General features: G+C 42.2%; 1 protein-coding gene across 3 annotated transcripts in view; it reads right to left on the minus strand.

Moving 5' to 3' along the window:
• DPYS (dihydropyrimidinase) overlaps nt 1-14,685 on the minus strand; it is a 122,619-nt gene that overhangs the window by 12,496 nt on the left and 95,438 nt on the right. For all 3 annotated transcript variants that reach the window (XM_077268112.1, XM_077268113.1, XM_077268111.1), the window contains exon 7: nt 9,865-10,007. In XM_077268112.1, coding sequence (XP_077124227.1) covers nt 9,865-10,007 — 143 coding nt within the window. The remainder of the gene's footprint in view (nt 1-9,864; nt 10,008-14,685) is intronic.

Below are 14,685 nucleotides of genomic sequence, written 5' to 3' on the forward strand. Positions count from 1 at the left end.
AAATGCGGCTTGCCTTTAACCGATGGGCAGACCTTTAATTGCCTGGATCGTTATTTGTAAATCTGTCAGTATCCATGTGTATGCATCCTCTCCATATACTTTCTGAGGCCATGGTCACATGTTCAGTATTTGGTCAGTATTTGACATCAGTATTTTCAAGCCAAAACTAGGAGTGGAACAATTAGAGGAAAAGTATAATAGAAACACGTCACCACTTCTGCATTTATCACCCACTCCTGGTTTTGGCTTACAAATACTGAGGTAAAATACTGACCAAATACTGACCGTGAGAACGTGACCTAACAGTGTGCAGCGCCCCAGAGTCCTAGTCGTTGCAGTAATGTTATTCTTCCACCAGGGGGAGTGATATTACGTCTGAAGGCAATAAAGGAGATCTCTTTGCCAGGTATCACAAACCATACACCACACTTCACACTCCAGTCCACCAGGGGGAGCTATGTTCCTATCTATTAGGGCACTCCTCGCATTTAGGTAAAACTGGTGGGCTGGATAGGAAGTTAGTCAGAAGCTGACTGGGCTTCACCCAAGCAGTATCCAGTGAGAAGCTGACTGGGCTTCTCCCAGGCAGCACCTGTCAGGCAGACAGCGGGAAAGAAGGAACATCAAAGAGCTGTAGTCAGAGTAGGTCCCTGACAGGGGTGGGATCCTGTCAGAGGCCTAGACAGAAGGCCACTGAGCTGCGCCTGCCCCACGTGCGGCAGCATCCTAAGGAAGGACACGAAAGAGAATTGTATTGTAGCGGGTGAGAAACTAAGTCATAGCACAAGGAGAAGAAAACCAGAGGGAGTTCTGCCCTGCAAAAGGCTGCCTCCTTCTGAGGTGCAGAAGCCGGTGGCCGGAACACCGAGGGAGCAACAGTCTCTAAGCCTTGCTCCAGAGACCGGCAGGACAGTCAATTCCACGTTAGCTGCCCGACCATATACCCAGGAGGCACGGTGGCAAATTGTGGGGGCTGGGGCGTCGTAGGGTCCCTGTAAAATGCCTCAGGCCACCTGTCATACGGGTTTGTCCTATCCATACCATCTGGGGGACAGAGAGGAAGAAATAACATCTAGAACATCTACAACAGTTGTGAGGACCTTACCGAGAAGCTCAGCAGGGAGGTACTACAACACACAGGTGCTAGAGGAAGGCTACTGATTTCTGCCTGGATAAGGGGACTCTGGATTTGCCTTCGGACCGGCTGGACTCTGCCTGCCCTGTGGTCTGTACCCTGGACTGTGGATGCTGAAGCCTTCAGTAAAGGTAAAGAGACTGCAACCTTGTGTCCTCGTTATTCACTGCGCCTCACACCATCCACCACCTACACTCTGGGAAGCCCTGGGGATACACTTCAACTGTGGGAAGGTATACCATCTAGCTTCCATAACATCACCACAGCGAACCCCTGAGCAGCGTCGGTCACCCTGACCGAATACCACAGGTGGCGTTACGAACACTAAACAAACTTTCCCTTTTATTGGACGTCCCTCAAAGGGCCACGGACCGGGTCGGGCCACCGTGACATCCTCTGAACTGAAGGACCCGGCACTGAGTACCCCATTGCCCTTACGTGGGGGCACTCCAAGTACATTAGCCATCTCTTACTATGATCTTAGCGTGATCCCGATAAACTTTAGTACTAAGGAGATGGATGCTCCTAAAATCTCTTGCTCTTTAATGATAATCAAGATGACTCTGTTAACTCTGTCTCAGCCTATACAGCAAAGCAGAAACAAGAATTACAGAAAACTGCAAAGTTGCAGAATTTTTTAATGAGAATAGTCACTTGAAAAAAAAAACGACATCACTAAAAAATTTAAAAAGAAAATGTTTAAGCAAAAAAAAACTAATTTTCAGATACATGCACTTTAAAGCAAAGAAAAAAAAACAAAAATCAACAGAAACAGTACAAAGGAAGATAACTGGTCACAATGAGCGCTGATGTCCAAACAGATAAATTTGCTGTACATGACAAAACAGACCATTAGACGTGCACAACATCCCTCGTACCTGCACCGCACAACAGTGAAGCTCAAACATAACCTCCCCACCATCTGTCAAAACCAATATGTTTCTGCTGGTTTAGCAGTCATGCCGAATCCATCACAACCAGCTCGTAAGGAGCTCACAACAACCTTGGTCCATTTAATATGCAGACCGTGTGTCATCGCCCTCGGTGCAGCCACATACAAGGTTTAAGCTTCTGTTTCACAATTTACAGAAATATCTTATTGCGCTCCATATCCAGAGTCGGGAATCTTAGGCTAATAATACCTCTACTGACGTGAATGTGACACTAAATATCTCCGGCAGTGTCGGTAATTGTTTGAATTAGCGTGAATGTCTCTACATGACAATAACGCTCATTATATCTCACTGTCAATCCTTTAAATATCTAACCATGTGAAGCGAATGACAGCTTTGTGCCACCGCAACGCTATTCTCAGGCAAGGAAAAAATATTCTAGCAAGAACCAGTCAAGAAAAAAGCTGCATCTAAAATGTTATTTGTATAGGATTAAAAAAAAAAAAGACTGCTTAGTTCCAAAATAGCGCCACACCTATCTGCAGGCTGTTTATGGTATTGCAGCTTAGCCAATGTCATTTCAATAGAGTTGAGTTGCAATACCAGGTAAAACCTATAGAGAACTGTGGGGGGTTAAAAAAAAACAGCCATGTTTATGAGATCAGAAAAGATAATATGGTAAACCAGTGTTTCCAATGGATAGGAGTAAGTAAATACTAGTAATTCTTTAAGAAATTTGCAAAAAACAATGTTAGTATAAACATTACTGATTTTATCTCCTCTTATTGAAGCCGTACTTTGCAGGTAGAACTGAAATACAAATTAATTTTAATCCTAAATCCCGATCTATTTAATGTCATAATCTAATCTATATTTTGATTGAAAATTCCCTATCATTTCCTAACTACACTATAGCTTTTTTTACAACTTTTTTTTTTAATGATGTTTCATTTGCGAATTCCAGTGCATGCTGGAATACTTAAATTAAGTATAATCATGGGGCAGTGGCTGAAGTCACTGCCTCCTCCATGAAATGAAGCATCATTGGTGAAGCTCATTTTAGGTGTTGGGCTTGTGCCTGTTCTGTCACTGTGCAAAGTGCAAAGTGACAGTGCACTCGCTTGCTGGCTCAGACCAGTAGTAACTAGTCAGCAACAGAGCGCACTGTAAGTTTTCAGACAAATACCTGACTTGCACAGACCAGGGCCGTGGGGTGGTGCCGGTCTCTGCATGCCGGGTATTCATTTTACAGCGCGCACTGACAGTGCACTCAGTTCCTGACTATTCGGAGCATGCACTCGGAATCTCAAACAAAGTGACATCAAAAAGGAAGTTGTAAAAAAAAGAAAATAAAAGCAGTTCAGTTAGGAAAATTCAGTTCAGGTAGGAAAATTAATTTGTATGTCGGACCACCCATCAAGAAGACGGATGTGCTGCTGTACTTGTCAGTGGAAAATATTACCTCTATTTATTCCAGTATAGAGGGATGTTACATATGATTTCCAAAATTGATAATCATTATAATATGGTAGATATATAAATAATAAGAATTCCCTATTTCACTGCTTGGTTATATTTTAAGCCTTTCTTGTGTTCATTAAATAAAGCAGTTTTCATAAATCCACATTACAGATGATGAATGTTACATTTCTGGGGAGATCATTCGGTTCCTAAATCCCCGTATATGTTTATGTTATATTGTATATTTCTATTACATAACATAAACAGCAGCTAAAAAGCAGGATACATGGAAAATGCTGGAAACAATATATCAGCAATATATTGAAACATTACAAACATTAGCACAAGAACGATCTTTGAAAAGCTACCAGACAATGCATAAATATCAGCACTATACTATGTAGGATCCAAATAATACCGCCATGTACACAACAGTACAGTAGAGTGACCCCAAATACTACTATACAGTGCTATAGTAAAAGATTACATAAATACGGGCGACACAAAAGGCACAAGTAATATTATTACCGTATATACTGGACATTATCAAAATACTATCACATGGTGGATAATTAACAGGAACATGCGGTATCCAAATAATAACACCATACAGCACTAAATAACAGTCCCCTAGAATATTCACATATAATCACCAGAAGTAAAAAATAACAGTGACACAAACAGTAGAAATAATTCCACTATATGTTGGTTAAGGATGGAGGAATATCCAAAAACAACCATACAATACATAATGAACAGCAACAGAAACCCCATATACATGCTTATAGACCGGGGTAGTGACACAAGCCGTCCACAACCCCCGATCAGATGCTATCAGCTTCGGTCAATATCAGGAAACAGTAGGAGAAAAAAAGGAGCAAACTGATTATATCCAGTACAATCGATCATCTCATTTTATTATTTAATCGAAAAGGTATAGAAAATATCACAACAATACCTAAAGTACCACAAACAGTGCAGATTGCTAATCCCCCACCCACGCCAATCCCCACACCGCCTGATGCGTGTCAATCCCTTAAATAACTATAAAAGTCCAAAGACCGTAAAGGAGGGAGGAACAATACACTCAGGATAAACATCTGAGGATCAGCATACATAAATCAGATGGTTGGAGGAGAAGTAACACCCAACCTATCTTACATACAAAGTGCAGTAATGAGCAATAGGGTATGCAATGCTTACCAACAGATGGGTGGGAACGGGGGGGGTCGGATAGAGGACCCCGACGCGCGTTTCACGGCGACACGGGGCCGCTTTCTCAAGGGAATGCTTCAGAGGTCCCTACAGGACCTTCGAATAGCCCAGTGAATTTGATCACATGGCCAAAAGCGGCCAATCTTGAAGGCATTTGTCGGCGCATGCGTGCTGTGGCCATCAGGTCCTAAACTGTGGGTAAGGCGTCAAGAAGTGCGCACGCGCCGGGGGAAAGGCCCACGGAGCAGTACACACATCATGAAGATGCCCGCCCACAGACAGGACGCAACAGGTCACCGCGCGATGCGCACAGCCACACACAGAAATATGAATATCATCACCTGGGTAACAAAACAATGACTAAGTGGCAGCCAAGAAATATCCGCTGCAGTAACCACCAATCAAAATACATAGCCATCAGTGTATATAACCCGATACAAAAAAAATCATTAAAATACAAAGATTATTAGAATCAACCAAAGTTGCTGTGATGACTGTGATTTTCTCATGTGATGTCGTAGAAATCCGAAATTATGTCACAGGCTTATCCTCAGGTCCATAGAAGGAGCCCAGTAAAAAGTATATAATCATGCGCAATAAATCAGCAGAGTCACAAGCACTAAATGAGCAAAAAAGATTAAAACATAATTAAAAACACGAAACACATATCCGTGGAGATTATATACATGGGGGCTTATGGGAGAAGAAGGCTAAAAAGCCTAGAAACATATATTGAAAGTGCTATAAAAAAGGAGCAAAGCTCAGAGATTCGTTGAGGCCTTTTGGTGTTATGGTATCTAATTGGACAATCCACCTTGTCTCAATTTGTGCGAGGAGTTTCTTATTGTCACCTCCTCTTATACCCGTATGAAGGGCATCAATCCCCCTCACCTTCTACATTCTTGCATCACTGTTGTGATATAATTTAAAATGGCGAGGAATTGTCTTTAGTTCCGAAATATCGGACACTGTCTTGGCCGCGCCAATGTCGCGCGCATGCTCGCGTATCCGTACTCTCAATTCTCTTGTGGTAAGGCCCACATATATCTTAGGGCATGAACAGGTCGCGTAATAGATAACATTAGAAGTACCACAAGAGATACGCTGTCTTATTTTAAATTCTCTAGACCCATCAGATGAGATAAAACCCTGAGACTATCACAGAGCAGCATTTATACGGAGACTTGATTACACACAGGTGGATTCTATTTATCATCATTAGGCATTTAGGACAACATTGGATCATTCAGAGATCCACAATGAACTTCTGGAGGGAGGTTGCTGCACTGAAAGTAAAGGGGCCAAATAATATTGTACGCCCCACTTTTCAGTTTTTGAATTTCCACAAAAATTTAAAATAACCAATAAATTTCGTTCAACTTCACAATTGCGTTTCGCTTGTTGTTGATTCTTCACCAAAAAATTACATTTGGTATCTTTATGTTTGAAGCATGATATGTGGGAAAAGGTTGAAAAGTTCCGGGGGGTTGAATACTTTCGTAGGGCACTGTAAAATGACTACTGATGTAGGAGCCGGTGACCAGACTACCAGTCCATTAGCTCCTCCTTTAGAAAAGAAGCTTTCCCATGGTCCATCAGCCGTCATTGCATTATACAGCTAACAAGACAGGACGGTATGTAATAAAAAACAGGGCTCTATAAAATCCAATATGTAAGGGATGGTGCTGTACATAACAAGAGAGTGCACTGTATAATAAGGGAGGGCAATATAAATAATAAAGGAGGTAATATATACATGTATGTTTGTGTGGCTATATATACGGTATATATATATATTGTTGCCTTAAAAGGAGGGGGCCCAGACATTTCCTGCACAGGGGCCCCAAGCTGTCTGTGTCCGCCCCTGAGTACTGTATACTACTACATCATCAATAACCATGAGATACAGTCCTCCAATAATACTGTTATGCACTGGCTGCATGAACAAGCACTACAGTATGTTCATACTGAAATAACAGTGCCAAAAAGAACAATTAAAAGAAATCTGACAACGGGTTTTGCCCCGCTGGTATTCTATGTGTTTTATCAGCCCCCTAATTCTGTTTTGAATGATCCCCCATTATCACTAAGCACTGCTGTAGTATGTTTAAAATGAAGTTTAATGTACCCGGACGAATCTGGGACCGCTGTCCCTCATTACAACAGCATGCTGGTATCACGCCCACAAAGTCATGATTGACATCCCAACGTGTGCAGAGAGGAGGGGAGTGGGATTTCTTCTTATATCCGGGGAACCAATATTCATGAACTATCCTAAGGATTGGTGATTAACTCTTTCACGTCAGAGCCTGCTTTCACTTTCCTGACCAGGCCAATTTTTACAATTCTAATCACTGTCACTTTATGAGGTTATAACTCTGGAACGCTTCAATGGATCCCACTGATTCTGAGATTGTTTTTGTGTGACATATTGTACTTTATGATAGTGGTAAATTTAGGTCGATATTTTTTGCATTTATTTGGGAAACCATCACCCCTCAAATTGCTCAACAACACATTCAAGGAGTTTATACCCCTTCAGGTGCTTCACAGGAATTAAAGCAACGTGGAAGAAAAAAAATAAATCTTTCTCTCAAAAATGTTACTTTAGCCCCAAATTTTGCATTTTCACACGGGTAACAGGGAAAATGGACCATACAATTTGTTGAGAAATTTCTCCTGAGTATGCCGATATCCCATATGTGGGGGAAAACTACTGATTAGGTGCACGGCAGGGCATCATTTGACTTTTGGAACGCAAAATTGGCTCTGTCGTGTTTGCAGAGCTCCTGGGGTACCTAAACAGAGGAAACCCCCCACATGTTATCCCATTTTGAAAACTACATCCCTCAAGGAATTCAGCTAGATGTATGGTAAGTACCTCAAACACACAGGTGCTTCACAGAATTTTATAACGATGTGCCGTTAAATACAAAAAAACAAATTTTTGCCCCTCTGTAATTAGGACAGTATAAGTCTTAGTGTCCTGTGTGTTGCCTAATGCAGGTAAATTTCCATCAAGCTTTAAATAAGATTTATGTTTGGACTGTTGGACTGAGTTGCTGACACCAGGCGTCTGGCGCGGCTACACACAGACTAGCCTCAATTCTTTGCTGACTTACACTTCTTTCAAATTGTCTAATTGATGCTCCAATAGTGGAGTGATTTCAACTCCAGAATATTCTTCAATTTAATCATGCTGAATTTATGCTTTGCTGACATTTTGTTGACTTAACACGGTACTTTGTTTAAGTGGATTAGATCCTGGCGTGAATCAGATTCCTGGGCTTTGCCGAGCAGAAGTACGTAATGTTACAAATGCTGTTTCACTCGCGATTTTATGGCCCACTTTACATTTTGGAAAAAGGTCATCTAGACTACTTCTCCACTTTAATGCAGAAAAAGTAACTATTAATGTACCACATAACATTTTTTACCAACTAATGCAAAAGTGGAATATTCTTTACGGGGGGGAAAAAAAACTAATTTTGGGGGTTTTGTGTGAAATTTGTTTTTTTTTCTGTTTTTTTTTGGGGTTGCTCCAATACACCCAGAGGAAATAATCATGTATAATTGCAATCATTTTCTGGGGAGAAATATTTCATTTTCTGGAATTATTCCCAGGGTGCCAGTACTTTCGGGATGACTGTATCTATAAGGTTATGGTTATATAATTTGAGTCTATTTATGACTTTTTTTTATGTATTTTGTTTATTATCTGGCATCTACCTTGATATCCACATGGTTGTGGTTTTTGGACACATAATTGTTTTGTGACATTTCCCTGGGTTTATTCTATCTAGCCCATTTGGCGTGAATTACAACAAGAATTACTAGAAGGACCTACTAGGATGCCCTAGGACCAGACATCATTGAGTGGGGTGCCACTTGCGTATTTAGGGTGTCAACCTCCGCAGCCAGAAAGGGTTTTTTTTCTAGGAATACGATCAGGGATATTGAGGATTTCCTGGGCTGTGAATTCTTGGGTTTGATCCCCATTATCGTGTAGGGAGTCCACTTACAGTATAGTTTTGATATATATACTAATATTTGTGGTTTTAAATGGTTGAAATAAAATTTTGTTTTCATAGTAACATTTTCAGTGAACTTTTCATTAGTATTTGTACTCCTTTTATGTTATTTTGGTAATTTTTTTTATACTGTGTGCAGTTTGTGTTTTGAAATCTGATGACAGATTCGCACGAACATCTTAAAGTAAAAGGCTTCTCCCGTAAGGCTGTAAGGTAGATGATGCTGCATCCTGTAGATAGCAATGCGAAGATCAGCCACAGTCCATATTATACATAGGTGCACAAAAGGAGACAGTAAACAAGTACATCAGCTGTCCGTGTGCTAAGCTCGACGCGTTTCGCCTTTAGTAGGTTCATCAGGCGTGCTGCATTGATAAGGCACCGCTTGGCACATGGAGAAGATATCCTTCAGAATCGCATGCATAGACTATGGAGTGCGCCCAGTTAACATAACTAGTTACCAGAAATGAGAAAAACTGTGTGCGCTCCAGTGTCCGTTCCAACCCAGAAATAGTCATGCGCTTCAATCTGCGTTCCACCATAAGCGCATGTTTTTTTTCTAGGGATACCGTGACCGTCAGAGGTATTGAGGATTCCCTGGGCTGTGAATTTTTGGGTTTGAGCACCATTATCATGTATTGTGTCCACTTACGTTATACTTTTGATTTATATATATACATGGATTCTAATATTTGTGGTTCTAATGGTTAGTAGTCCAGTTTTCGGTGAACTTTGCCTACAGTAGTAAATAGAGCTCTTACACCTAATGAGGCTGGTGTTCTTACTATGAAAATCCTTGAATGGATGTAAAATCCTAAAATAAAAATAGGCTAGAGCCATAAAGTGCTCAATTTAGTATTAGACAGGGAAACTTTGCAGAGTTATTTTTACGTGGAATTGCTAAGTAAGTACACCAGCTTCTTCTGGTCTACCAGATCCATTTAATAAAGTATGTAATTTGTATTGTAAAATCTGGAGACACATGCCCTTTCAGTATTGGCTTTTGGTCTCTGCTGAGCATCCCTGACACTGTTCTAAAGGTCCTTGTTATCAGGCGATGGCGCTCATATATCAGTGATATAACTCATCTTATATTGTAATACAGAAAAACATTTTTTAATGCCTTTACCTTGTAGCTTCTGGATCCCAGATAACAACATCTGCATCGGAGCCTTTCGCTATTTTCCCCTTCCTCGGATATATGTTGAAAATCCTCGCGGCATTGGAGCTCGTGACAGCTACAAATCTGTTCTCATCCATGACACCACTGTGCTGAAGGGCAAAAGAAAAAGTATAAAACTCCAGGACTGTAATATTGTTACCTAACCCCATGAATATAGTTATAGTGGGTGAAGTGGTAGCATTCTCACCCTGGCCCTGGTGCCTGAGGGGGTCCCTCTGCCACATAAGACACCAGTGTTATAAATGGCTTATGGTAGGTATGGTCCCTTTTGCAAATTTTATATCGGTACTGCAAAGCTTTAAGTTATATTTCTGCCAAAATCGATAGATTATCTTCAACATTTTGTCAATAAATTAAATATTCTTTCTATTGCTAGCCCATTCAATGCTGTGTGAGGAACTAGCCACCGCTTTCTATAGACCTCAATAGCAACAGTGACATCTACAGGATAGGGTTGGGTACTGCACTATAGAAAAAGTTCCATAATTGTGGAGGAGGCACAAATAACTTCTAAAAATGACATTATAACTATATGATTGATATATTGAAAAGCAGAAAAAGATAAAAACAAATATTTATCTATCTATATATATATATATATATATATATATATATAAAAAACAACAAGTGTGTGTGTGTATATATATCGACGATGATGTCAAAATGGTTGCCATGGCGATGAAGATGTCATAAAGGTTGCCATGGCGAAGATTATGTCATAATAGGTTGCAATGGTGATGATGATGTCATAATAGGTTGTAATGGTGATGGTTATGTTATAATGGTTGCCATGGTGACGATGATGTCATAATAAGTTGCCATGGCGACGATAATTCCAGAATGGTTGCCATGGTGACGATGATGTCATAATGGTTGTCATGGCGATGATGTCATAATGGATATATGGGCACAGAACTATAGGATGGAGGATGTGTGATGGGTATATGGGCACGGGACTATGGGATGGAGGATATATATGATGGGTATATGTGCACGGGACTATGGAATGGAGGATGTGTGATGGGTATATGGGCATGGGACTATGGGATGGAGGATATGTATGATGGTATATGGGCACGGGACTATGGGATGGAGGATGTGTGATGGGTATATGGGCAGGGGACTGTAGGATGGAGAATATGTATGATGGGAATATGGGCACCAGTAGCGTAGCTCCCGGGGGGGCAGAGGGGGCCATCGCCCTGGGCCCAGTGCTCAGAGAGGGCCCACCCGGAGCTACGCTAATGTAACAGCAGCGTGCCAGTACTGTTACATTCTGCAGCAGAGCAGGGAGAATTGATCTCCCTGCTCTGCCGCCCGCCCGCTATGGGGCCCCTGAGCAGGCGGGGGGGGGGCCCGATGCCAGCAGTGGGCCCCCCGCCTGTCACCCCAAGGTCAGTTGTTTCGGCATTTAGCAGATACTGCTGACCGAATTGATGAGGGAAGGAGCGCTACACTCCTTCTCCCGTCATCCCCCTCTCAGCATCCGACGATGCCGACACTGACAGTGGGTGCTATGACGTCACCACCTGACACTCGCTGTCAGGAGATGAGCAGGAGCTCGGAGCACCACTGGAACAAGGAGGAAGAGAGGTGAGTATTTATTGTTTTTTCTATGGGGGGCTGCCTTATACTACAGGGTCTGCCTATGGGGTGCTGCCTTATACTACAGGATCTGTCTATGGGGGTGCTGCCTTATACTACAGGATCTGCCTATGGGGGTGCTGCCTTATACTACAGGGTCTGCCTATGGGGGTGCTGCCTTATACTACAGGGTCTACCTATGGGGGTGCTGCCTTATACTACAGGGTCTGCCAATGGGGTGCTGCCTTATACTACAGGGTCTGCCAATGGGGTGCTGCCTTATACTACAGGGTCTGCCAATGGGGTGCTGCCTTATTCTACAGGATCTGGCTATGGGGGTGCTGCCTTATACTACAGGGTCTGCCTATGGGGGTGCTGCCTTATACTACAGGGTCTGCCTATGGGGGTGCTGCCTTATACAACAGGGTCTGCCTATGGGGGTGTTGCCTTATACTACAGGGTCAGCCAATGGGATGCTGCCTTATACTACAGTGTCTGTCTATGGAGGTGCTGCCTTATACTACATGGTCTGCCTATGGGGTGCTGCCTTATACTACAGTATCTGCCTATGGGGAGCTGTCTTATACTACAGGGTCTGCCTTTGGGGTGCTGCCTTATACTACAGAGTCTGCCTATGGGGTGCTGTCTTATACTACATGGTCTGCCTATGGGGTGCTGTCTTATACTACAGTGTCTGCCTATGGGGTGCTGTCTTATACTACAGCGTCTGCCTATGGGGTGCTGTCTTATACTACAGCGTCTGCCTATGGGGTGATGCCTTATACTACAGAGTCTGCCTATGGAGTTCTGTTTTGTGCTATAGAGTCTGCCCATGGGTGCTGCCTTGTGCTATAGAGTCTGCCTATGGGGAATGCGTTATACTATACAGGCCTATGGGGAGTGCATTATACTATATTTAGGACGATCTGGTGCAAACAGTTTGGAGGCTACTAAGGGGTCAGTATACTGTGTATAAGAGAGCATCATACTGTGTATAGGGGAGATGTACAGGGGGAGACTTGGGATATTATTAAATGTAAAGTGGGCACTCATTGTTATAGGGGAACTCAGGTTACTGTGACTGTCAAAGGGGCACACAGGGCAATATTACTTTCTAGGGGGAAAAATGTGGGCACTGTTTTCTAGGGCACTTGCCCCCGGCATTAGAATATTATAGAGGGGTGCTTTAGAATTTAGAGGGCTCTGAGAACCACACAGCAGGTGCAGTAATAGGGACACATACAGCAGCAGCGGCTCAGTATTGGGGTATCAGGTGCAGTAATAGGGACACATACAGCAGCAGCGGCTCAGTATTGGGGTATCAGGGGCAGTAATAGGGACACATACAGCAGCAGCGGCTCAGTATTGGGGTATCAGGTGCAGTAATAGGGACACATACAGCAGCAGCGGCTCAGTATTGGGGTATCAGGGGCAGTAATAGGGACACTTACAGCAGCAGCGGCTCAATATTGGGGTAGCAGGTGTAGTAATAAGGTCACATACGGCAGCAGCGGCTCAGTATTGGGGTATCAGCAGGATGAGGAGTTTGTGCAGGTTGGAAATAGATGGTGATGGGGCTTGAATATGAGAAGTGAAACGTGTCTTTGTTGTATTCTCTGCAGACGAGTTGTACTGGAAGAAGTTGTCGTGTCGGTCTGGGCCAGATGGAAAAGATAGGATAGGTGAACGACTCCATCAGAAAGAACGTCAGCGGTAAGTCATTATCTGTAACTGTGGTGTGATCTCTTATATGTTCTGTAGGACTGGTATCTACCACTGACCATATGGCGGTAATATCCATGTTGGTCGTTGTATAGACATTATCTTCAGTAACAGCACGGTCATCTGCTGAGGTTCTCCTCCAGTATTAGGGTGTGTCACCCAGTTGTAATCAAGGTTACCTGGTTAGGGGCCCACTCAGAAGTTTTGCCCCCCTGAACCAAAACCCTAGCTACACCTCTGATGGGCACAGGACTATGAGATGGAGGATATGTATGATGGATATATGGGCACGGGACTATGGGATGGAAGATGTGCATGATGGGTATATGGGCACGGGACTATGGGATAGAGGATGTGTGATGGGTATATGGGCACGGGACTATGGGATGGAGGATATGTATGATGGGTATATGGGCACGGGACTATGGGATGGAAGATGTGTATGATGGGTATATGAGCATGGGACTATGGGATGGAGGATATGTATGATGGGTATATGGGCATGGGACTATGGGATGAAGGATGTGTATGATGGGTATATGGGCACGGGACTATGAGATGGAGGTTATGTATGATGGGTATATGGGCACAGGACTATGGGATGGAGGATATGTATGATGGGCATATGGGCACGGGACTATGGGATGGAGGATAATCATTATAATTTGTTATAACTAACCACAGTTAGTTACTATGCCTGGGCAACGCCGGGCTCTTCAGCTATATACATATATATACCGTACTTATAGGCTCACAAGCAAACGCTAGTAATGTCACGCAGACATATATTATCAGATACTATTATTAAATACGTTTTCTATAATATATATATCATAAAATATATTTATATATATATATATATATATATATATATATATATATATATATATATATATATATATATATATATACACACAGTATATGTATATTATAAAAGACTCATTTAATAATAGTATTCAGTATCTAACAATATATATCTGCATGATGTGTAAAGTTACTAGTGATTGTCTGTGAGACTATGAGAATTATCAATTATTTTTTCCCTTAAAGTATAGCTTACTGCTAAGGTGTCCATGGTAAAAGGGAATATTGAGTTAAACGGCATCCCTTGCTTTGCTAGCAATAATACTAAAAAAATGGCTACATGTAGCCTCCACTAGGGGGAGCTCACTGCATAGAAATTGATGCAGCACCCACTGAGTTTTATAATCCTAGTGGTGGGCACATAATTTAGATATTAGCTATAATAAAGGTGTGTGAATTTGCTGATCTCAATATGAGCGGGGCTCATTCTAACTTTTATGTTTCCCTATAGTTTCTCTGTATGTCACTATGTAGTGCAGCGTGGGGAAACTATACTACTCTAGCTGTTAGAAATGGACAAAATTTAAAGGTTGAGATTGATAAAAAGTAATAGAAAAATCAAATAATAGTGACATGATGGAAACATTCTCTATGTTT

This window comes from Ranitomeya variabilis, chromosome 6, assembly GCF_051348905.1.
Source record: "Ranitomeya variabilis isolate aRanVar5 chromosome 6, aRanVar5.hap1, whole genome shotgun sequence".
NCBI lineage: Eukaryota > Metazoa > Chordata > Amphibia > Anura > Dendrobatidae > Ranitomeya > Ranitomeya variabilis.